General features: G+C 44.4%; 2 protein-coding genes across 4 annotated transcripts; one reads left to right on the forward strand and one right to left on the reverse strand.

The window, feature by feature from the left end:
• The first annotated feature begins 3373 nt into the window (after positions 1-3373).
• Positions 3374-10585, forward strand: LOC111834453 (uncharacterized). 3 transcript variants are annotated; one of them, XM_023793764.2, is made up of 10 exons: positions 3374-3613; positions 4561-4648; positions 4897-5037; positions 5241-5410; positions 5627-5760; positions 5868-5961; positions 6707-7039; positions 7188-7362; positions 7448-7572; positions 7762-10585. In XM_023793764.2, exons 2-10 carry the CDS (start codon positions 4564-4566, stop codon positions 8086-8088), a joined length of 1584 nt encoding a protein of 527 aa, XP_023649532.1. In that variant the 5' UTR covers positions 3374-3613; positions 4561-4563; the 3' UTR covers positions 8089-10585. The 3 variants fall into 3 exon arrangements, with proteins under 3 accessions (XP_023649532.1, XP_072562715.1, XP_023649531.1); XM_072706614.1 differs by lacking the exon at positions 3374-3613 and adding an exon at positions 3624-4055 and having other exon boundaries at positions 5871-5961; XM_023793763.2 differs by lacking the exon at positions 3374-3613 and adding an exon at positions 3625-4055.
• A 331-nt stretch (positions 10586-10916) lies between these two features.
• LOC140582299 (uncharacterized) lies at positions 10917-15694 on the reverse strand. Its single transcript, XM_072706615.1, has 2 exons — positions 15663-15694; positions 10917-15558 (listed from the first exon to the last, which is right to left on the reverse strand). Exon 2 carries the CDS (start codon positions 15493-15495, stop codon positions 14701-14703), a length of 795 nt encoding a protein of 264 aa, XP_072562716.1. The 5' UTR covers positions 15496-15558; positions 15663-15694; the 3' UTR covers positions 10917-14700.
• Positions 15695-25379: the final 9685 nt, after the last annotated feature.

The raw sequence follows: 25379 nt of genomic DNA on the forward strand, positions 1-25379 counted from the left end.
CCCCCGGGGGCCGGCCACGCAGGCACGGATAGAACCCGGAGCCCGGAGCACCCGCACACCCCGTGGGGGCCCCGCCAGCCCCGGGGAGACCCGCCCCCCCCCAAGAACCCCCACCCGGGGGACCAGGGAGACGCCCCGAGAGCCACCAAGCACACCCGCCCCTGGCTACCCCGACCCCCCCTCCCCCACCCAGATCCCAACCCTCCCTCCCCAGCCCCCGTACCCTCCCTCCCCCAAGTCCCCTCACTGCCGCCCCCACACCGCCCCATCATCCACGTGCTCCCCGTACCAGGACAAACATGCAGACACACCGATCCATGCATGCACTCATACACACACTCAGACACACACTCCCAGTCACACCTGCTCGTCTTTGAAGTCCGGCAGCAGATGCCCTGGACTTGCCCAGTGGACGGCCCAGAGGATGTTCCCCACCCCCCCAGATCGCAGGCGAGCGGGCACCCCGCCGGAGACCGGCAGCGCCCCACAGATGCGTCCGCCCCACCCCCGAGCCCACCCGCCGGCGCCCGCCACACCCAGGACTCCTCACCCCGCCCCCCCCCCAACCGCCCCCCACCCACCTTGATCATTGATGGTGTACATGTGTGTGAACTAAGGTGTCGTTGAGATATGGGGGAGCATATGGGGAAAAGACACCCATCGCCCCCCCCAAGCCCTAAGTGTCTATAGTGGAGTTAAAATAGAGGGGAAGGGAGCTGTGCAGTCCAGCTGCGGGCTGCAGAAGCAGCCGACCCAGGACCTGCACAGCTCCCCCCGCCCTCCAAGGCCCTATGTGGATGAGTGGTGTGACGTGGATGTATGTCTAAAATGCAGTTAAGATAATGAGGGGGGGATGAGTGGCTAATCGCCCCCCCTTCCCTCTGTGTGGTGCGGTGTGATGTCTAGATGTGGCGTCTAATGTGTAAGATGGGGGGTGAATAGCTGATCACCCCCCATTACCTATGTGTGGTGTAGGTGGATGCGGGCCGGCAGGGGGGGCGCGCGGCGACAGCCCACAGTGCCGCAGGGCAGCGGGCGCCAGGCAAGGCACGCCCGGACGCGCGGCGCCAACACCCAGGGGGACACCCCCGCCCCCCGCCGCAGCGCCCCCCCTCCCCAACCCAAGGAGGTGTCTGGGGCCTCATCTGCGCCGGCATCGCCGACGAGCCATTCATACCCAGATACCCACATTCACCAAACACTCGCACCCCACCACACCCGCACCACCCCAACCCCGACGTGCTCCCCCGTCCCAGGCCATACATGCAGACAAACAGAGCATGCATACTCACCGGATACACACATACAAACACGCACGCCCAACACGCACACCCTCACCAGATACACACACAGACACGCACGCCCACACACCAGATACACACATAGACACGCACGCCCACACGCACACACTCATCTCGAGGCCCAACAGCAGATGCCCTGGAATTGTCCAGTGGACGGCTCCAGAGGCTGTTCCCCCACCCCCCAGGTCGCAGGCTAGCGGCCCCCCGCCGAAGGCCGGCAGCCCCCCGCGGACGCCGCCGCCCCGCACCCGGGCCCGCCAGCCAACACCCGCCGCCCCCGCCATCCCCCAACTCCCCCGGTCCGCCCACCACCCCCCTTGGTCAGTGGGAATGGGTGTGTGTGTGGAGCTAGGGTGCAGTTAAAATGTGGAGGGGACACAAGTGGGGGATGGATACCCCAGCCAGAGCTGCGGTCCTCCCCCCCCAGCCCCCACAGGCCCTCAATGTCTAAAGTGGAGTTAAAATAGAGGGGAAGGGAGCCGCGCTGTCCAGCTGTGGGCTGCTTTGGCAGCCGACCCAGGAATGCACAGCTCCCCCCACCCTCCAATGCCCTATGTGAAAGAGTGGTGTGACATGAATGTATGTCTAAAGTGCAATTAAAATAATACAGAGGGGGGTGAGTGGCTAGTCACCCTCCCCTTCCCTCTGTGTGATGCAGTGTGGTGTTGTGGGTGTGGTGTCTAAAGTGGAATTAAAAGAGATGGGGGGGTGACTAGCTGATCACCCCCCAGTACCTATATGGAGTGTGGTGTAGGTGGGTGTGGGCTGTAGGGGGCTGTGGGGGAATAGGTGGTAATGCAGCAGGGCAGCGGGCATCCAGCACGACGCGCCCGGATGCGCGGCGCCAACGCCCACGGGGGTGCTACCCCCCCCGCCGCAGCACCCCCGCCCCAACCCGAGGGGGGTATCTGGAGCCTCATCTGCGAAGGCCTCGCTGACGAGCCGCTCTCACACAAACACCTACACTCACCAGACAGACTGACCTGGGACCTATACCCTCCATACCCTGCCCCGGTGCCCTCCCCCCAGAGGCCAGCATGCCCAGAGGCTCCCAGAGCGACACCCCAGTCAGTCCCACATGGGAAGGGGCGCCCAGGGGGAGACCGGCCCCCCCGGCACGGACGAGGCCCCCACCCCACTAGCGGGCCCCCCGGAGCCCCGAGCCCCACCCCGCACCCACGAGGCCCTAGCCACCCGGCCAGGGCCGGCGCCCCCCGCCCAGGCCGCCAGGCCCCCCCCGCGCCCACCGGGTAGACGCCCCCAGCCCCCCCCACCCCGCCAGCCCAGGGGCGACCCACAACCCCCAGCCCAGGAACCGCAGGCCCCCAGCCCCATGGAGCCACCGGCACCCACACCCCCCAGAGCCCCCCCACCATCCAAGGGACACAAGGAACAGCAAAGCCATGACCCCACACACCCACTAAGTGATGGAGTCAATTATTGGGGACCAGAGAGAGTTGAAATTGGCTAATTGATTCTTGGAGGAAGCAGACATTCGCTCCATACTAATGTGGTCCAACAAGAGACCTTTGTATTGATTAATACTCAAATTGTTTTTTGATTTCCAATTCACAAGAATAGTTTTCTTGGCAATGCACAGGGCGGTGAGAACCATTTGTGTTGCACTACCCTCCAGATCCATATTGCTTACATCGCCTAGCAAGCATAATCTCGGGGAGGCCGGAATATTATACCCTAAATACGTAGATAAGTCTTCGCATACCCTCTGCCAAAATAGGTGAACAGCTGTGCATTCCCACATGGCGTGCATATAATTGTCTGGTGCATTATTTGTGCAGTAAGGGCAGGTGTCGGATTCTATGAGGCCCATCTTGAACATCCTTTGTCCTGTGTAGTGTGTTCTATGGAGAGTCTTATATTGTATGAGTTGCAGATTGGGTTTTTTGGTCATTCTAAAAGTATTTAAACATATTTGTGTCCAGATGCTCTGGTCTATACTAATCGATAAATCAATTTCCCATTTTGAGGTTGGGAGAGATATTGAGTCGTTTAAATCTGACAATGATCTGTATATTTTTGACATTGTTTTAGGCGCATGGATTCTCAGTACACAGCAAAATTGGTAGTGTTGATTTGAGTTAATTTTCCTGGTGTTACCTATTTAGAATTAACAAGTGTTGATTTGTGAGTTATTTTAACAATTTCAGTGATAAGAAAGCTCTGTAGCTGGGGTTAATTCAGTGGGTCAATTCCCAACACTCATTTGGAGTTCATTTCTACATCCGGTTTTTTCGCGCTCTTGGGAAAGAAGAGCCCGCCAGAAGTTTGGTGTCGAGATCTATTAAGTTGAGGTAAGAAACACAAAGGACTATTTAATTAATTAATTAATTAATTAATTTTTCAAATTATGAAATATGTTAAATTATTAATAAGAATGTTATTTACCGAAAGCGTGTAACATTTTGCCATGTGGAATGCGTACTGTTTGGTAAATGCCAGGATTCGTTAGCCTATAGTAAAACTGACCGTCTTTCAATAGTTAATATTTTAACCTACAGCGAAAATATTTAACTGATTAACCATGAATACCATATGAAAAAATTCTAGCTTGTATTGTTTGCCTATTACATGAAAAGAGGGAGGGGTGTTCTCGTAGAAAAAAAAAATAGACGTTAGAGTTTGAATTACTGGTAGTTGTTGGCAGCTAGTTGTAAGGTGCTCTTGAGGTAAAATGCTAGCCCATTCACGTAGCCTAAAGGGACATTCTTGTCACGATCATATTCTGTTAAAATGGTAAGAATTGCATGTGAATACTTTAAGGAGCACTGAATTCACACAAAACGCTAAACGTTTACGTTAATAATCGTAAGTAGCAAGGGAAATGTGAAATTCTTTAGCTTGACACAGACTAGCATGTCAAATGAAAAATAAGCTAACAGTATACAGCCTACATAGACAGATATGTTCATGTGTCAGAATGCACTTATCTACAAAGCGTACAACAGAAGGTTGTAAATAGATTATCATGCTGACATGATAGCCAACTTAAGGTGGATCATTTTCCACGAAGTACCGTGTAACCGTGATACCATGTTAACAGTACACTATTAGACTAGGTTAAACGCATTGTATGCTATATTTATTAAATATTTGTGACGAGGAATCACCATTGTCGTTTTTTTGTGGATGAAGATCTCAAATAAGGGGAGAAAGACCATTGTGTTCACAAAGTTCAGCAGTTCAAATGTTGTTCTTGAACATATAGCACTTAACCATCCCCTTCTATTTTCTTCACCAGGACATGTTGCTAAAAGTGAAGTACCTCAGTGTAAAGAAATATATCAAATTGCATGAAGGCTTCACTTATTTAGAATTTATCAGTGAAGGTAAGATATCCTTAGAGGTTGAGCATAATATGTTGTCCATGTATCAGCTCCAGTAATTGTTGCTGCAGAGTCATTTAATATATTCTACTTTCTTTAAAGATGGGGAAGTGCAGAGTTACTGAGCCACTATGCATTATTATTATACTGCTCTTAATAAATACCTGCCTGAAATATATAAATAAAAAAAAGATTGTTGTTCAGTTACTCTGTTTGAGGTGACTTTATGGTTATATTCTATCTCTCTACAGCCAAAAGCAAGTTCGGACTTCCTGATGATGCTCAATTGGACATTTTTGATGAAACTGACACAGCAGTTGATGAAGACATTTTTCTTGAGTTAGTGGAGGCCCATCCAGACCTATGTCTCACAGTATGTGAAAGGATTCTAGGTAAGGAAGATACATTTGTTACAAAAATGTACATTGTCAGTGTATAGCCCAGTTAATGCAGATCCAAGTTTTTGCTACTTGATACCAATGATATTGACCTTTATTTATGCAATGGACAGAGTTGGGTCATATTTGTGTAAAATGTTTGAACATGAATGTGGCCAAAACAGTAATGAAAGTTAACAAAATGATCTTTTGTAAAGATTTTTCTCCCTTAGCTCATTCAACACCATCTTCCTCGGATACAGTATCATCCCTCACGGATACTATATCACTTTCATCAAATGACAATGACCTAAGGGAACAGGACATTCCTGCAGGCTGCAGTAGATCCAGCAAAGAAGGCAGTTCTGCGTCTGAGGCTGCAAAAGAGGTAGAGTTGGGAGTAGAAAATATTTTGTGTAGTTTTGAGTTGACACCATATAAAATTGTCATTTTTCCCTGCAATTTTTATGTGCAAGGCATGGTATGTGGTATGTGTATATGTGGTATGTATTGGTATGTATTGGTGTATTGGTATGTGTTTTCTCTTTACATAATAGAGAGAATCGAAAACTTGAAAACTTTTTTTCCCCTTTCATATGAGCAGGTTGAAAATGCCCTGAAAAGGAAGCCTGGCGGAGAGGATATTCTGGAAGAATACAAGGCAGAAAAATCACTGAGACACCGCACCCGGAGACAGCTAGTTAACATATTGGCTAGTGATATGACTGAGAGACATGGGTAAGAATAATAGTATAAGAAATGTAATGAAGGGCCAATTTCTGTATTCTTGTAACGTATAGTGTAATGTAAAACTGATTCAACATTGACGGCTGTCTTCTCTATAGCAGGATTCCCTCCCGTCAGCAAAGGGAGAAGTACGCCCTTGGAATTATTACTCTCTTTCCTGCATTGAAGGATCCCTTTTCTCCAAAGGGCTATGTAAGTGTTTCAGCTAATTGTAAGGTTCAAGTTCATAAGTAAGATTTTCTATTTGATGGGGACTACTAATATATTGTAATTAAACTGCATTTTAAGTTGTGATGTATTTTAAGTCAATGTTGTTCAAGATGAGAAATAGCAATCGATAATGCATCTGCATCTAACATCTGCATGTGCTGTAAGAACATATTTTCTGTTTTATTTATTATCTGAGTCTGAATGATGTTTTATTTTTAAAAAATGACCGGATTCCCTCTGTTACATCCATCACACTTGTCTCGGTCACGTGATACGTTGCTCGGTCACGTGATACGTAAAGCTATCAAAATGAGTAAAAAATGAGTAAAGACCGGTCCGTGAAAATATTTTCTGGCATTAAACCGGTCCATGGCCCAAAAAAGGTTGGGGACCACTGCCTTAAATAATCAAATGTTTTGAGCTTTGAAAAAAAAAATTTATTGTCCGGCTGCCTGATCGGTTCCGCGCATGCGCGCTACGAAAGCCGCCATGTTGCTGCTCGATTCTGCGCATGCACAGACCTGTAACCCAACCTTAACCTACTACACGCATGCGCGGAACCAATCGGGCAGCCGGTCCAGCGCACAGTTCCGCTGCACTGCGGGCTAGTAAATTAAACGAAGCCTCGATGCAAAAAAAATAAATCGAAGCTTTTTACTAATTGAATTACTCGATTAATCATTTCAGCCCTAATTTGGTGTTTATTTTCTTTGCCTAAATATAACAGGAGCATTTCTACGATGGGGTGAGGGGCACTGGTTATTTAGCCTGGCGCCTCAAGACCATGTCCAGGTCTACAACCAAACGTCCAGTCAAGGAAATCTCAGTGCCTCAAGAACAAGGGCCAAAGCGCCGGAGATCACCAACCACACTGCCTCAACAACTTGACGGAGATGCCTGCAAGGAAGCCATTTCATTTCTGGTTCACTCTCCTGATGAAGCAAGTGTATTTCAGAAGATGAAAATGACGTTCCAACACCGCCAGGACCTGTTGCATGACCCACAAAGAACTGCAGATGTTTTCAAAACATTTCCACGCTTTTTGGATGTCAAAGGACTCGTAAGTTATATATTTGTGACTTAAATGTTGTTCTCACTTAGAAGGTAGCAGTAAAATATGAGATCATTGGACATTCCGGTCTCCTGGTATATTCTATATTGGTCAAAATCAATGCTGAACCCTGGCTTTGCTTGTGTATGATCAACAGGTCAATCAAGACTTCATCCTGCTGTTTGGTGCTGAAACAGCCTCCAAGTTGCTTGAGAAGTGGGACACATCAATCAAGCCAAAGGTTATCAAAGAGGCAAAACATCTGACTCAGTCAGCTGACCTCTGCCGTCTGCTAAAGGCTGCAGAGAAACTCACGGGGAATGATGAAAATGGTAAGAGCATGCTTGTTTGATGTAACTAATATTGATTTATAATTTTTCATAATGTAATTCATCTTATAAATTCCACCCTAAACAGACTGGGACAGTGACATGGCTTCCCTGCTGCTGCTTCTTCATCTTTTGCCACCCACAGCTGGACGAAAGAGGAGAGCCAAAATAAGTCCAAGTGATGCAACAGATAAAATGGTGCACTTTCACAAGGTAAACGTTGCCTTGTTTTTTAAATCCTTAAAGACACTCTTTTAGCACTTGTTTTTTCTCTCCATGTGAAATCTTTTTGACTTACTACTAACTTACAACTATGTACTAAGGCCCATGATGTCAAACTAAATGTGTGGTTTATACCCAGCATTACTGAAAAGTATATATTTTTATTTCATTGGTTTTTAGTCATGCTGCAGCATTGATGACCACCTGAAAGAAGGAGATGGTAAACAACCATATATTCTCGCTGTTGGCCGAACCCAGAGCAGGATCGACACCTTCTACATCGCAGTGGACAAACAACTCATCCCCTGCCAAGCCACCAGCTCCTTGAGTGCTTTTGACGAACTTTTCAAAACCCACTACGTGCTCAACTTATCTTACGATGAATCACTGGTACATCTCTACAGTTTTGTGCAGACTACCATATTCAACATTGATGCTACCTCAACAGATGAGTCACCACGTGTTCGTGAGTTACGTGCAAAAATTTTGAATGAGAACAATGTATAAATGTTTTATCTGTCAAGCTCTGCATGTCAACAGTCAGGCTTTGATCAGTCATTTGCGACTAGGCCACAGTTTTTATCCAAGCACCAAATTTAAGTTAGGTTGTTCTCAAGAAAGTTGTGGGCGTCAGTTCACTACATATGCTGGTTTAAAAAAACATTTAAATAGTGTTCATGCTGAAGATTGTTGTCAAAGTGGTGATGCAGAAACCTCAGAGTCAGTTCAGGATGATTTTAACAGTTTACAGGATAAAGATATAGAGGTTGATGAAACAAATGTCATACAGGCTGGGTGTTCTGAAAACAATGGATCAGGTCAAAGAATAGAAGAAAAAACTAAAGCCATTTGTACTACAATTGTTGGTAAACTCAGTGGTAGTGATTTGGCGAATAGTTTTGTGTCATCACTTGTTTATGATTTGGAAGAATTTGCTGATGGACTGCACTGTCAGTTTAAGCATAAAGTGCTGTCCGTTGTGCCAGTAGATAATCCTATTAGATCTACTTTGGAAAAATGTCTTGAGACTTTTGACAACCCAGTTGAGAGCTTTGATACTGAAGCTAAAAGAAAGACATATTTTAGTGAAAAATGGGGAATTGTGGAGCCAGTAGAAAAGACTTTAGGAATGCGTTATGATACAAGGTTAAATAAAAAGACAGGCACTTATGACCAGGTACCAGTGAAAGATACTTTTGTGTACATTCCAATTTTGGAAACAATCAAATTTATATGTCGCAATTCTTATATTTGCGAGCTGCTTGCTAAACCATGTGTACCAAAAGCAGATAGATATGAAGACTTCTGTGATGGAAGTTATTTCAAGTCTCATCCATTGTTTTCAAAACATCAAACCTCTTTGCAAATTCAACTTTATTACGACGACTTTGAGACTGCAAATCCACTAGGTTCCAAACGTGGTGTTCACAAAATTGGTGCAATCTACTTTGTCCTCAGAAATCTGCCTCCAAAGTTAAATACTGCATTGATGAACATCCATTTGGTTGCATTGTTTCATGCAGAAGATGTGAAAAAATATGGCTTTGATCCTATTTTACAGCCTCTGATTGATGACATAAAACTATTGGAATGTCATGGCATTGATTTACCTTTCTCATCTGAAAAGGTCCATGGCACAATATGTCAGATAACTGGGGACAATTTGGGGATGCATGCAATTTTGGGTTTTATAGAGTCTTTCAGTGGACGTTACTTTTGTCGCTTATGTTTAATTGCAAAAGATGATTCTCAGAGTGTGTATACTGAGGATGATCCAAAGATAATCTTACGAGGGAAAGAGCTTTTTGAAATGCACTGCAGTGAGTTGCAATCTGATCCTCAAAAGCTGCATGTTTATGGTTTAAAAAAGAATTCAACACTGAACAGTCTACAATTCTTTCATGTTAGCCAAAATTTTTCGTTGGACATCATGCATGACATTCTCGAAGGGGTGGCACAGTATGAGTTAAATTTGCTGTTGGAATATCTGTCAGAATTTTTTTTGCCAAAACCTGCTCTTTTGTCACGGATTTATGCTTTTGACTATGGCTACATAGAGCGCAAAAATCGCCCAACAAGGGTGAACTTGGACAGTAGTGGCAATAGTATAGGCCTCAACTCCATTCAGACTCTCTGTCTTATAAGAAACATTCCTTTAATTTTTGGTGACATTGTGCCAGAAGGAAATCAGAACTGGACCTTACTTTTGCTTTTACTGCAAATCATTAACATCATATTCTCTCCGTCTGTTACATTTGGCATGACTGTGCATCTAAAGCATTTAATAATGGAACACCATGACTTGTTCAAACAGTTGTATCCAGGTAGGAACATGATTCCTAAACATCACTTTATGTTGCACTACCCAGCCTGCATCAGAAAAATTGGGCCATTACTACATGTATGGAGTATGAGAGGTGAGGCTAAACATAGAGTATTTAAAGACACCCTTAAAAACTTTAAGAACATCACTGTGTCACTTGCCAAAAAACACCAAACGTCAATCGCATACAAGTGGGAGACATGTCTTTTAAACCATGTTGAATATGGACCCTTGAAATTATTTAATGTTGACAATGAAGAAAATAGTACAATGATAACCCAATGTTCATCTTTTGTTCCAGAAGACACCTTCACTGCTAATTGGGTCAATATTAATGGGACTGAATACAGAGCAGGATTGGTCATTTGCTGTGGGTCTAAACATGAGATGCCTTTATTTTCTCGGATAAAAACAATAGTTTTGGTTAATAGTGTCACCTTCTTCATAGTTAACAAACTTGTGGTTGAAAACTTCAGTGAACATTACCATGCTTATAGAGTGTTTGAAACTGATGAAAAAAATATTGTTAAACCTGACTCTATTGAGATATACAAGCCTTTTGACCTACAAAATGCTTATGGTGGTGGCGATGGACTGTACATTGTGCCATTATTTTCTTTGTAAATGTACAAATGTTCCATGGTGCTTGGAAAATAACCTATATTAAAATGGCAAGATGTATATCTTTGTTTCTTTCCTTCATCGGGTAGGATGATCTAAAACATGCACTCAATATAACACATTAGTCATAATTACAGATCAATGTGTTGTAGTATAAGACCCTACATTCCAGATTAGAGCACTGCTGTGTCATAAAAAAAAAAAATGTTAAACTGTAAATGTTAGAGTAACACTCAAAAATGAAATATAATACACAATCCAGTGTGAAAATGAATTTTTGAAAATGTTAGTTCATAACATCCATAGTGTTATTTATAACACCCATAGTGAAAAAGTTAACTGTAATCAGTGTTAAAGAGAACACTTAAAAGTTTCCTAAACAACACCATAAATGTTATAAAATAACACTCCCAGTGAAAATGGTTAACATTGTACAGTGTGGAAATTGACACTGCTGGGTGTTATATTTTAACACTACAATGTAGTTAAAATGTTAACACTTTGCAAAGTGTTGATTTAACTCAAAACCAGTGAGAATTATATAAACTCTGGAATAGTGTTGAATTTAACACTGTGCGAGTTGATATAACACTGGTGATTTTGCTGTGTAGTTGGGTTACCTTTGTAGGTAATTGTAGATTTAATTCATCATGTCCGTATTTAACCCGCAGTATATATTTAAGTTGGTGGTACTCTAGAAACTTGCTTCTCTGAATATTGTACTGTGAAACAAGTTCTTCAAATGGAATAAATTGTCCATTTTGGATAATATGCTCTAGATACCGTATGCCTTTATCCCTCCATACAGTGAAATTTAACACTTTCTTGTTCAGTAGGATGTCTGGATTGTTCCAGATGGGCGTTTGTTGGCATGGGGTTAGCGAGGATTTGTTTAATTTAAGAAAGTCCCACCAGGCTGTCAGAGATGTTCTAATATTAATGCTTAGGAAACATTTATGGTGTTTAATACTAGAGCTGATAAAAGGCAAATCGGAGATATCTAAATTATCACAGAACTCCTGTTCTATATTTAGCCATAGTCTGTCTAGCGGGCTTGGATTAATCCATTTCAAAATATATTGTAATCTATTGGCAAGAAAGTAGTAGTAAAAATTTGGCAAATCTAAACCTCCGCATTGTTTAGTCTTTTGTAAGGTTTTTATACTAATTCTTGGTGGTTTATCCCGCCATAGAAATTTGGAAATGTGTGAATTTAATGAATTGAACCAGGCAGAAGAGGGTTTATAGGGGATCATTGAGAACAAATAGTTAATTTTGGGTAGTACCATCATTTTAATAGAGGCCACCCTCCCCATGAGTGATATGGGCTGGGTTTTCCACCGTATAAGATCGTCTTCTATTGTTTTAAGTAGTGGAGTAAAGTTTAATTTTTGCAGGTCTGACAGCCTGGGGGAAATATTTATACCTTTATACCAAATATTTGATATTTCCTGATTGTAATGTAGTATTTGGTGCATTTTGAAAACCGCAGTTTATAGGCAGGACTGTGGATTTTGACCAGTTGATGGAATACTCAGAGATTGATGAAAATCTTTCTGTGACTGAAATTGTGTGAGATAGGGAGGATTGAGAGTTTGGAAGGAAAATTAATACATCATCTGCATAAAGACTTATCTTATGAAGCTCATTTTTAATTTGAATACCTGTAATATCTCTATTTTGTCTTATCATGGCTGCTAGAGGTTCAATAAAAATAGCGAAGAGAGAGGGGGAGAGTGGGCAGCCTTGTCTAGTACCCCTCTGGAGAAGAAAGCTTGGTGAAGTTTGGTCGTTTGTCCTGACTGATGCATTAGGAGAGCTATATAGAATTTTAATCCAGTTAATAAAAGATGATCCAAACCCAAATTTAATTAGTGCTGCAATAAGAAATTTCCAATTTACCCTGTCAAAAGCCTTTTCTGCATCTAAAGAAATAATTGTAGTTTCTAGTTTGTTGATGGTAGAGTAATCCATTAAGTTAATTAACCTGCGTGTGTTGGCTGCCGACTGTCTACCTTTGATGAAGCCTGTTTGATCAGGGTGTATTATAAAAGGGGTGACTTTCTCCAGTTTTTTTGCTAAAGCTTTACATATTAATTTAAGATCTGTGTTTATTAGTGATATGGGACAATAACTAGATGGGAGCGTGGGGTCCTTACCTGGTTTTAGGAGTAAACTAATATTGGCCGAGTTCATAGTCAAAGGTAATTCGCCGCTTTCTTTAATATGACATACCATTCTATGGAAAGTGGGCTCTAACGTAGTCCAAAATTCTTTATAGAATTCTGCTGGAAAACCATCTGGTCCCGGAGCCTTATTGTTGGCCATATGCTGAAGGGCATCATGGAGTTCTGCCACTGAAATGGGTGCCTCCAGTGCCATTACCTGATCTTCCTGTAATTTTGGAAGATTTATATTGTTAAGGAATTCATCAATATCAGCTTGTGGTGGATCAATCTGTGACTTATATAAGTTTTCATAGAAATTTCTAAAGGTATTGTTTATTTCATCTGGGTCATGTGTAATGTTACCTAATAGGTCTTTTACGGAAGAGATTGTTATTTTTTCCTTGTTAAGCTTTAATTGGTTGGCTAAAAATCTACCTGATCTGTTGATTTGTTCGAAATTTTCCAGTCTAAGCCTTTGCACCAAGAACTGTGTTTTTTTATCATTAATCTCGTTTAATTTAAGTTTTGTTTTCCTTAATTCATCCAGAATGAATTCCTGGGACGTGGCTGCATATTCACTTTCTAAAGTTTTAATCTTTTGCTCCAGTTCTAATATTAGTGAATTCTCTGCTCTTTTCTTATGTGAGGAATAAGAAATTATCTTACCTCGCATGACTGCTTTCCCTGCCTCCCAAAGAACACAAGCTGAGATTCCTGGTGTGTCATTGTCCTCCAGGTATAGTGCCCACTCCTGGTTGAAATAATTTATAAAATTTTGATCTTTAAGCAATGATGTATTAAATCTCCAATGTTTGATTGGCGGAGTGACCTTTGTGTTAGTCAGAGTGAGGGAGACTGGGGCGTGGTCGCTGATAGTGATAGGGTGGATCTGAACCGCTGAAGTGTCCCTCATTTTGGAGCTACTGATTAGAAAGTGGTCTAGGAGGGAGTATGATCAGGGTACAGACGAGAAAAAAGTATATTCTCTAAGAGTGGGATGATGAGAACGCCAAACATCACATAGACCAAGGTCCCTCATATATTGTTTCAGGATTTCTGGGGATTGCCAGTTCCTATAGCTACCTGCATTACTAAACCTATCAATTTCAGGGTTAAAAATCAGGTTGAAGTCCCCTCCTATAAGAAGTGTGGTGTCAGAATGATCAGAAAGTGAGGTGAAAAGAGTGTGAAAAAAGGAGGGGTCGTCAACATTTGGGCCATATATACTAGCGATACATATCTTCATGTTTTGGATAGATAAGTTAACTATAATGAATCTACCTTCTGGGTCTGTAATAGTGTTAATGGTAGTAAAGTGTATTTTTTTATTAATCAGTATGGCCACTCCTCTCTGTTTTGAGTTGTATCCAGCTGAATATACATGAGGGAACTGTGGTGAGGTGAGTGCATCTGCAGCTGTTTTGGACAGATGTGTCTCTTGTAGGAGGACAATGTCTGCTTGTAAATCTTTCAGGTGATTAAAAACTTTTAGCCTCTTTACTCTGGAGCCGACACCACGTACATTCCATGTGACAAACCTTATTGTGCTCATGTTTAAACTAACTCGCCGGGTGTGCGGAGCTTGCTAGGTGTGTGTGTCTGTGCGTGTGCATGTGCGTGCCTATGCTCACCTGTACTTATATGTGCGCATAAGTGCCTATGTACCTCTGTGTGCGTGTGAAGTACATATGTGTGTGATGTGTCTATATGTATGGTCTGTTTATGTGCTGCTTGTGTGCGTACGTTATGTGCGATGCATTTATGCATAATCATGGTGTTATACGTTATATATAGGAGAAGAGAGAAGAAGAAAAGAGGAGAGAAAATAACAGCTGAATTAAAGAAGAGAGAGAGAAAAAGCGGGGTGCAGTCACTATTAAGACGTGGGCACATCTTACCTCAGGCTATGCTTTGAGACCAGCAGTTATTATATTAACGGAGACATACCTTGGAAAAGTTAGCGGGTTTTTTTTTTTTTTTTTTTTTTTTCCCCCGGATTATTTTACTCTAGTATAGCCAGGGGGTAGTATCCCGGTCGCGGTAAAGTTGTCCGTTGACATACAACCTGTCCACGGTGATGACCGCTCGCGAACCTCCGTCTATGAGACGCTTCCTCACGGGAAACAGGACCCGGCGTCGCTCCAGGGTCTCCTTAGGGAACTGGTCGTTGACACTAAAGTTCGTCCCCTTCAGTTCCCTGCCTCGGCTTTTAACCAGCTCCTTTTGCTTGTAGTGCTCGAATTTTGCCACGATGGGTCGTGGTCTGTGGCCGTCGGGTCTTTTACCTCCAAGGCGGTGCACACGATGGAAGGTGATGTTACTTGTGGTCTCCGCTGGAAGTTTGAGCTGTTTATGGATGAAGTTCTTCACCGTGGTTTCGGGATTTTCGTCCGCTGCTTCTGGGATGCCTGCAAAAACGAGGTTGTCCCTCATGCTTCTCGCCTGGAGGTCCAAAACCGCTTCTTTGATTTTCTTGTTTTCTAACGAGAGCTGGCCCAGGCCCTCTGTGAGGGATTTCACGGACTCTCTGAGAGCTGCGTTCTCTTTAGCGAGCGTCTCCACCTGTTTCTGGCTGAACTCCAGAGACTCACGCATCGCCTGGAATTCCCTATGGAGAATTTCTAATAGGGACATACGTGCGTCGAAGCTCGATAGCCTCTTATCAATGGAGTCCAGAATGTTTGCCAGGTCTTCCCTAGGTGGGGAGGCCGCCTCGGGTGAATCCTCGGGTCTGCTCCTCTTGGTGGATGAAGCGGTTTTGCTGGTGGTCGGAGTCTCGGTGAGAGGCTTTGGTTTCCCCATTATAATCCGGTCAAAACACTCGTCGATGAAAGTAAATAGGTTATCCAATCCGTCCGCAGACTCCTGCAGAGTGAAGATTTTAAATGAACCGCGATTAATTATATACTTTTTACTTATTTACTCACTTAATTTTAGGTTATTCTAAATTGGCGAAGATATTTAATTACTTGTTGTTAGTTTGTTTTAGAAGCGTGCCGCCATGTTGGATACTGCCGAAAGTCTCGTGAAGCCTCGTTCCACTCCTACCGCATAGCCACGCCTAGCGCACAACAAGGCATTTTCGCCCACAGGACTGCCGCATACTGGATGTTTTTCCCTTTGCACACCATTCTTTGTAAACCCTAGAAATGGTTGTGCGTGAAAATCCCAGTAACTGAGCAGATTGTGAAATACTCAGACCGGCCCGTCTGGCACCAACAACCATGCCACGCTCAAAATTGCTTAAATCACCTTTCTTTCCCATTCTGACATTCAGTTTGGAGTTCAGGAGATTGTCTTGACCAGGACCACACCCCTAGCAATCATGGCGTTAAATGCAAAACATAACAGTTCATTTCTTATATTTAATCAGTGCAGTATGGTTATTCAGTGCAGTCGGTATAGTCAATGCAGTATTCAATGCAATTTGTATATTTTGTAATATTTTATTACTCTTTTTATACCTCACATTGACTTGAATTGCATTTTCAGTTTCGTTGTCCAAGTGACAATGACAATAAACATTATCTTTATCTTTGTTAGGTGGCTACGTTTACATGCCTTAATGCAATTAAGATGTTTTCATGTAAACAGATTAATCGGGGAACTCATTTATAAATCTGATTGAAAAAGATGGTAAGCATTCATACAAACATTTATAGGAATCCTATAAATACATGATACAATCCTATCATTCTTATACTATGGTATCTTATATCATATAATCTTATCTTAACCTTATGGTAAGTTATCCTGTCTTAGTCTTAACTTATATGCTATTTTATGTTATACAATCTTAACTTGACCTATCTTAACCTTATTGTTGAGCTTTCTGCCTCCATATGTATGAACCAAATGTTCTCTTCATTCATTTGTGTAAATCAATAAACTGATTAATATTGTAAACTGGTGTTTTATTTTACGTCTTTTCAGTATTTACATTTTCGTTTTAAAGCATACATTTTGACACACGTCTACACACGTCTGCTGTCATGAAAAACTTACAGAAAGAGAGAAGAAATCACTCCACACGCAGCATACATCGTGTCACACATTATACATGCGCAGAAAAGAAAAAATAGACCCTTTTTGTCAACATCGTGGAAAAAACTTAATAATCAGAAATAATACAAACATATGAGATGAGAACACATAATCCAACACCCCCACTTGTTCTCATCATATGAAAACACCTGTTAGTGGTATTATACATCTCTATTCACTTCCAAAAAGAAAACATTTGAACTTCAACATTCTTACTTTTGATACAGGTTTGGTCAACATGTCAGCAACCATCTCTTCTGATGAACAATACTCAATACTTATTTTTCTTTCATTTACTGCATCGCGAATGAAATGGTATTTAACGTCAATGTGCTTTGATCGCTTTCTGTTCACAGGATTTTTTGTTAGTACAATTGCTCCCTGATTGTCACCATACATTTTAGTACAGGTGTACACCTTGTTATCCATACCACTCAGCAACTGACTTAGATATATGCTTTCTTGGGTAGCATTTGCTAGACCTATATATTCGGCCTCACATGTGGACAATGCAACGACTGGTTGCTTCTTTGACTTCCAGGAAATTACCGGACCTTGTTCTGTCAGGCTAAAACAATATCCTGAAGTACTACGTCTGTCATTGAGGGATGATGCCCAATCAGAGTCACTGAAAGCTATTAGACTCAGATCACAATTTGTTTTCTGAAAACACAACTCGTAATCACTTGTGCCCTTTAGATACCTTAGCACGTGTTTGGCAGTCACAAAATCCCGTGCTTTTGGACTTGATAGGGTTTGTGATAGTTTGCTTACTATCCAACTAATATCTGGCCTGGTACATGTCATGGCATAGATAAGACTGCCCACTATCTCTCGATATTCTCTGGGATTTTGGACCTCCATGCTGCTATCTTGATCATTCTCACCACTCTCTACCTTTAGCTCGCATGGAGTAGTCCTAGGCTTGCAGTCTGACATTCCAAAACGTTCTAGCATTTTCATCACATATCCCTTTTGGCTCATTTTGATTTTTCCATTTGTTTGTTCAAATCCAATACCTAAGAAATGTGAAATCCTCCCTAGATCTTTCATATTGAATTTATTTTTCATGCTATTTTTGAATCTGTTAAGTCCTTTGTTACTGCTTGCTGCAATGATTAGGTCATCTACCCAAATGATGACTATGATAATGTCTTCTCCGGCTTGCTTCCTATATATACAGTGATCTGACAAATTTCTCTCAAAACCATTTTGTCCAAGGTGATCATTTAGTAGCTCATACCAGTTCCAACCAGATTGTTTCAAACCGTACAGGGATTTTTCAGTTTATACACCAACTTTTCCCCTGTCACAGAAGTTGATTCGAAACCCTCAGGTTGCTCCAAGTAAATGTCTTCATCTATAGGTGCATGTAAGTATGCCGTCTTGACATCCATTTGATGAACTATAAGGTCATTCTGGACAGCTATTTGCATTAATGCTCGCACTGACGTCAGATCTGCTGTAGGTGCAAAAGTCTCATGATAATCTATACCTTCAGTCTGGCTATAGCCCTTTGCCACATATCTTGCTTTTAAGAGCTTTCCCATCCCACCATTTTCTTTAATGGTGTAGACCCATTTTCCTCCAACGATCTTCCTATTCTCAGGTAATGTAGTTAATTTGAAAGTGTCATTTTCTTTGAGTGAATCCATCTCTTCCCGCATTGCACGCTTCCACTCAGGTGCATCAGGTGACATCAAAGCCTCTCTATACGCCTGGGGAACACCAAATACTGCCCTGTAACAATAATCAATGTTCACATATGTTACATCACTCTTGTTGTGATCTGATACGTAATCCTCTAAATATTTTGGGGGTCTCTTTTCTCTCTGTGATAACCGTTGTTTTTGGTTTGGGATGATTTCTGCATCTGTTTTGTTTCCATTCTCATCTGAGACTTCCTCCCTCATCACCTCATTATCCTCTTGATCATCTTTGATCTCATGATCTGTACTGCCCTCACCATGTGACTCGTCAACCTTCTCCCCACCAGCACTGTTGTCTCTACCGGCAACTATTTCTAGATCATCCTCATCTGTTTGTGTTGTTTGTTCACTACGTTCTTTCTTAGTGAATTTTACCAATCTGTGCTTGGTCACTTTTCTTGTCTGACGGTTATAGACCAAATATGCAGGGCTATTTTTACTGTACCCCACAAAAACTCCTTTATCACACCTAGGATCTAATTTCTTCTGGTCATGCCTGTATGCGTAACAGTCTGAGCCAAATATCCACATTTTTGAGAGGTCTGGCCTCTTTCCGGTGAGCATGAAGTAAGGTGTGTTTTGCGTTCTTTCATTATAGCAACGATTTCTAATATGGGCAGTCGTTTGAACAGCATATGGCCATAACACCTTTGGTAACTCTTTCTCTAACAGTAGGCATCTTGCCATCTCAAAAATGGTCCTCCACTGCCTCTCTGCTGTGCCATTTTGATGCGGAGAGTACGGGCATGATGTCTCATGTCTAACCCCTTTTCTTCTCAAAAGGGATTGGAACGCATTACTAGTGTATTCTGTGCCATTATCAGACCTTATACATTTTACCTTGCCATAGGGTGCACTGTCTGCAAAAAACTTTTCAGTGGCTAATGTTGAGTCACTCTTATTTTTGAGAAAGTACACTGATATGGCACCTGAATAATCATCTGTGAATGATATGGCATATTTGTACCCTTCTGAAGCAGTTGGTTCAATGGGACCCGCCAAGTCAGTGTGCACCAGTTCGAGGGGGGCATTAGCTTTTGCATCTGCTTTTCTACTCCTACAGTTTGTGAACTTCCCTTTTATGCATATGTTACAATTTACTTTAGTTTTATCATTTATCTGCATACCCTCGACTAGTTTAGGTAATTTCAACAAGTCATCAAAGTTACAGTGCCCCATGATTTTATGCCATGTCTTAACATCACATGCTAAGTTTACTTTATCTCTGGCACACATATCATTTGCAAATTCATAATCACATTGATCTGGTTCATTTACCGTTTTCAAGTAGAATAGTCTCTCGTGCTCTTTGATTGGAAACACAGTACCGTCTTCACCTATGAGTTCGTTTTGGCCCTTTTGGAAGATCACTCTTGCTCCATCTTCGGTGGCAGCTTGAACGGAGATGATGCTCTGTGGATATGACGGTATGAAGAGGGCTCTCCTTAAAATGGTCTTGACCGTTTTTCCTTCCCCGTCTTGTAAGAACACCTCTGCTTCTCCGCGCTTTAAGGCTACGTTATTCATTCTCGTTCCATCCGCCAATTCCATGTAATGCAATGCAGGGTTGAAAGATTCATCGAACCGCGTGAATCTTGCTTTCTCTGTAATGATGTGAGATGTTGCTCCGCAGTCCACCATTAGTCCTCTTCCTTTAATGCTTTCGGGAAGTAAACGTTGGCTTACTTTAAAAACGAAAGTTTGCTCGTTGTCATCTTTCTTTTCGGCTGTCTGTTTGGCATCATCTCTTTGTCTGTTGCCTTTTCTCCTGCACGTTTCGTCGCTGTGCGTTGAGCTTCGATGGTAGTTACACCACTTCGATGATGCTTTCTGGCGGCACTCTCTGGCTATGTGACCTCGATTACCACAACCATAGCATGTCACGGTCGATGCTTCTGCTTTCATCACGTTGTCCGATTTTGTCTTGGGATCAAACTTTTCTGTCTCCTCGTAACTTCGTAGTCGACTCTTGAATTGTACGAACGTCAATTCTTCGCTGCTTTGTGTGATGTGGATGGCAAAGGGTTTGTATGATTCTGGCAAGCCCTTCAAAATCATAGCTATTATCAGTCCATCACTTAACATTTCTTTAGCATTTCTGAGAGACGTTATCGCTCTTTCGGCTCGGATAATATAGTCTGTAACGCTTTCTTCTGGTTCCTTCTTCAGAGAAGTTAGCTCTGTATATAAGGCAATGATTCTCGGCTTACCCTGGCTGGCGTAGTGATTTCTTAGGATTTTTAATGCTTTCCTTCCATCGTCGGTTGCTTCTCTCATCACTAACGACAGGCTTTTGTCGTCGAGGAACTGAATTAGCTCTGCGTAGCATTCTTCATTCTTCTCTCGGTCGACATTGTCGTCAGCGGATAGTATTGTTTCCTTTAGGCCAAGCATTCTCATGTGGCCTAAAAATTTTACTTCCCATAGTTCGTACTTCTGTTCGTCGCCATCAAAAACCAGCCTCTGCCATGCTCCTGCACTTCTCCTGGGCCCATAACCTGTTGAGCTTTCTGCCTCCATATGTATGAACCAAATGTTCTCTTCATTCATTTGTGTAAATCAATAAACTGATTAATATTGTAAACTGGTGTTTTATTTTACGTCTTTTCAGTATTTACATTTTCGTTTTAAAGCATACATTTTGACACACGTCTACACACGTCTGCTGTCATGAAAAACTTACAGAAAGAGAGAAGAAATCACTCCACACGCAGCATACATCGTGTCACACATTATACATGCGCAGAAAAGAAAAAGTAGACCCTTTTTGTCAACATCGTGGAAAAAACTTAATAATCAGAAATAATACAAACATATGAGATGAGAACACATAATCCAACACTTATCCTATATAATCTTAACTTATCCTATGTTACCTTATGCTACAGAACTTGATCTTAACCTTAACATATCCTATCTTAATACTGATAGCCCATCTCCACAGCCAACTCCTGAACCCCAGGGATGGCACTTAGCTGCTCCAGTGCATCAATAGGAAAGATGAAGACAGCATGTTCCCCTAATTTCCTGTTTCTGATGGAACGCCATCCGACCTCACCGTGGCGAAATGAATGGCTGATATTATAGGTACGGTAATAGATACAATTAGACAGTTGTATTGTCTGGCGTTGTCATAGCTGCAACACTAAAATAATATAACTAACCAGAGTGCACATGCACATGCATTGGTACTATGTCTCCGCGATGCTTCAAAATCCATCGGCAAACATCTCTGTGATGCAGAAACATCGCTACCGAACATTTGATTCCATATTCCCCCGATGTCTGCGCCATGTATTTCAACAGTGATGCGATGTTAATTTGATCTCTCTGCAGCCTTTAGCCCGCTGTTATTTTCCGTTATTAGGTTATTATACAGGGCAGCTCAGGCCGGGGGAGCAGGCGCTGATGCAGCCCGGTGCCGCACCCACCACACGTCGGAACTGCTCGCGATCCCGGCCGGCGACCCCCCAGGCAGAGATCTAGACACGCTCGATTCAGTCCCACCCTTATTATAATTACTTTTATATCCTCCTGAGACCCAAGGAAAAAAGTGTCCTTCAATTGTAGGTTATGTGTCTTTGGAGGAAATAAGACATCTTACAATTTAGATTTTTTCTAATTTATTTTTATTTTTAATTTCACAGCATGTCCTCTTTAGTGCACAACAGGAATAAATACGTTTCCTAACATCAGTGAAAAAATAAATGCAAAAATACAATGTCCACTACAATGGACATAATTTTTTTTATTTTTTTTTTTATTTTTTTTTTTTATTTTTTTATTTTTTATTTTATTTTTTTTTTTTTATTGCCCACCACCACCCCCCCTCTTCGGAGGACAACTTTATTTTACATTACATTCAAGAGTAAAGATTGTGGCCGCTCCGAACTCACCAGTACCGTGGAAAAGGAGAAAAACAGGGGGGGTACAAAAACAACAGCGTAACAATAACAGACATCAATCACCATGGGGAGAGGGGGAGAGAGAAAAGAAAAAAAAAAAAAAAAAAAAAAAAAAAAGGTATACAGAAATAATAACACTAATAATGTAGGCGGGATGGAAAAAAGATGAAGTATAGGGGAATACAGAATACAAACAACCATAAGAAACATAACACTCATCAAACAACAAGAATTATAACAACATCAGTGATACTAATAATAATTAATACAAATCGGTATTATATATATGTAGCATACACACACGTAATCGTACCGTTATATATGTATATTTCAATTCCTAAATCTATAACATACCCTAAAAAGTAATAATAATAATGATATTGATCGCTCAACCAGTCTTGTATGCATGTGCAAGTGTAGGTGTGACCTGATTTGTCATTGGATGTGCTGGCATTTAATGCCGTCAGGGGAGGCGGCAGCACCCCCCCCCCCAGGCCCAAGGCGAAGGCAGGAGAACCAGGCAACCGAAGCCACCCTACTGCCCCCCCGGCACAAGGGCCCACAGCCACGCATCCCAGAGACAACCACCCGCCCAACCCGAGAGGGAGCCCGCGAGGGACTAAGGGGGCGCCAACCCCCGCACAGGGAGGCCCGCAGAGGGAGGACGGGCGGCGAGCCCCCCAGCCCCACCCGCAACCACCCCACCGGGGCAGGCGGGTCCAGGGCCGAAGGGCCCCACCCACCGGGACCACCCCCCCCACCCCCCGGCGGACGGCCCCCCACACACCGGGGGAGCCCCAGCCCCCCCAGCCCGTCCCCCGGGAGGACGGGCCGCCGCCCACCGCAGCGACCCGGCACGCCTCCCCCCCAACACTGCAGGATGATCCAAGGGGGGCCCATACAAAGAGCCCCCCCCCCACCCGGGAGCGGACCCGCGGCGACCGGGGAGCGGCAGACACCCCGCCCAGCCCAGACCGAACCCCCCAATCCGCCTAGCAGGGCCCAGAGCGTCCCAAGATTCCCCGGACCGCCCGCCAGGGCCCCACCACGGCGCAGCAGAGCCAAGCACCACCCGGCCCGCGGCCCAAGAGAGGAGGCCGCCCGTACCCGCCAGGGCCACCCGAACCCCCCCATGATGGGTCTTCCCCCCGGCGGGCCACCCCACCAGCACAGGGCCAGAGACAGAGAGTTAGGGGGGGCCCCTCAGCCCCCATCCCCTCCCTGACCCATGTTGGTGTGAAGTGTGCATGTACATGTGTGAGAGAGTTGTGTGTTTATGTCTACTATGCATTAAAATTAGTGGGTGCAGTTCGGGTATGAGGGCCCCACCACTGGCAGATGGCAGAGTCCCCCATCCCCCTCCCCGCACCCCCAAGGCCCTAATGTAATATGGACTGCGTATATGACTAAGGTGCAAAAAGTGGGCGAGCAGTTGAGGCATGGGCACCCCACCGCAGGTAGACGGCAGAGCCCCACCTGCCTCAACCCACCTCCTCAGCCCTAGTGTCATGTGGTGTCTAACATGTAAGTAAAAATTGAGGGGCAGTGTCTCGGCGCACCTCCCCACCGCCCCTCAAGGCCCTAGTGTTGTGTGAAATGTGGTGTTGGACCCAGGGGAGCAATAAGGGCGTGCCAGGAGTGGGCCCCCCCCGGCACCGGGGCCAGATCCCCGACTGGCCCCGATCAGTCCCCATCCCTGACCCCGCACAGCCGGCAGGGACGGCCAACCGAGGTGTTCAGGGGCGGCACAGGCAGCCCAGCAGCAGGGAACGCCCCCCCCCCCCCAGGCGCAGACCGGGAGAGACCCACCCCACCACGCCCGATGAGACCCCAGCTAGCGGCCAAGGACGGGACAACCCCAGACCCCCCCGGCAAACGGGGAGCCGGACCAGCCAGGCGGGGTGACCCCCGCCCCCCGGCCACCCCAGGCCCCCCCCCAGGCGAGGCAGAGGCTCCCCCCACCGCCCCCCCCAAACCACCCCACAGCGCCCGAGGGCCCCGCGCCAGAATCGCCAACGGCAGACAACGACCCGTCCCCACCAGGCAACGGGCCCGGGCAGACCAGGCCCCCCAGCATGCGGGCGACCACCCGCCCGGGAGCCGGAGCAGCGGCCCCAGCAGATAGAGCCCACGCCCCCAAACCCACGCACCCCAGCGCAGCGGCCCAGGCGGAACCCAGAGGCCCCACCCCCCGATCCCCCCCCAGCGCGCCACCCACCCCGCGGGGGCAGAACCCCCCCACCCCCCGCACCGCCCCCACCAGGCCAGGCCAGCGGCCACCCAGAGACACTGACCACGCGCCCTCAGCCAAGAGAAACACCAGAGGACCCCAACAACCCAGCCCCCCCACCCCCAGCCCCCAACCCGGGACGGTGACGGCAAGGCCCCACCACCCCTGACGACATTACGTTAAAAAATTCATTATTGGAGTCCAACTGTCTTCAAAATCGATCAATTGATTTTTCTTACAAGCAGACATCCTCTCCATGGAAACATGATCCCAGAGTAGATTTTTGAACAGATTTATGTTTAAATTCTCTTTTGACTTCCAGTTCAGAAGGATTGTTTTCTTAGCAATGGTTAGTACTGTGAGAAGCATGCAAGATCTATTCATGTCCATATTAGTGTCAGTGAGGTCCCCAAGCAGGCAGAGTGAGGGGGAGGGTGGGATGGGATGCCCTAGGTGTGTCGATAAGTCTTCACAAATCCTTTGCCAGAATTCGTTGACCGGTGTGCAATACCAGAAAGCATGCAGGTAATTATCTGGTGCATCCGTCTTACAAGTTAGGCATATGTCAGTATCTCTGATACCCATCTGGAACATCCTCTGCCCTGTGTAGTGTGTTCTGTGTAAAATTTTGTATTGTAAAAGCTGCAGGTTGGAGTTCCGATTCATTCGAAAGGTATTCAAGCAAATTTGCCTCCAGAAGTTAGTGTCTTGATTGATAAGTAAATCCCTTTCCCATTTGTGGGTAGGGAGTGAGAGAGTTGTATCAGATTCTGCTAGATGCACGTAAATCCTAGACAG

This window comes from Paramormyrops kingsleyae, chromosome 24, assembly GCF_048594095.1.
Source record: "Paramormyrops kingsleyae isolate MSU_618 chromosome 24, PKINGS_0.4, whole genome shotgun sequence".
NCBI lineage: Eukaryota > Metazoa > Chordata > Actinopteri > Osteoglossiformes > Mormyridae > Paramormyrops > Paramormyrops kingsleyae.

Coding starts and splice junctions, on each gene's coding strand:
- LOC140582299 (XM_072706615.1), bottom strand. CDS start 15,495: ATGGGGAAACCAAAGCCTCTCACCGAGACTCCGACCACCAGCAAAACC.
- LOC111834453 (XM_023793763.2), top strand. Junction 7,040..7,187: donor TTTTGGATGTCAAAGGACTC/GTAAGTTATATA, acceptor TATGATCAACAG/GTCAATCAAGACTTCATCCT. Junction 7,363..7,447: donor CACGGGGAATGATGAAAATG/GTAAGAGCATGC, acceptor CACCCTAAACAG/ACTGGGACAGTGACATGGCT.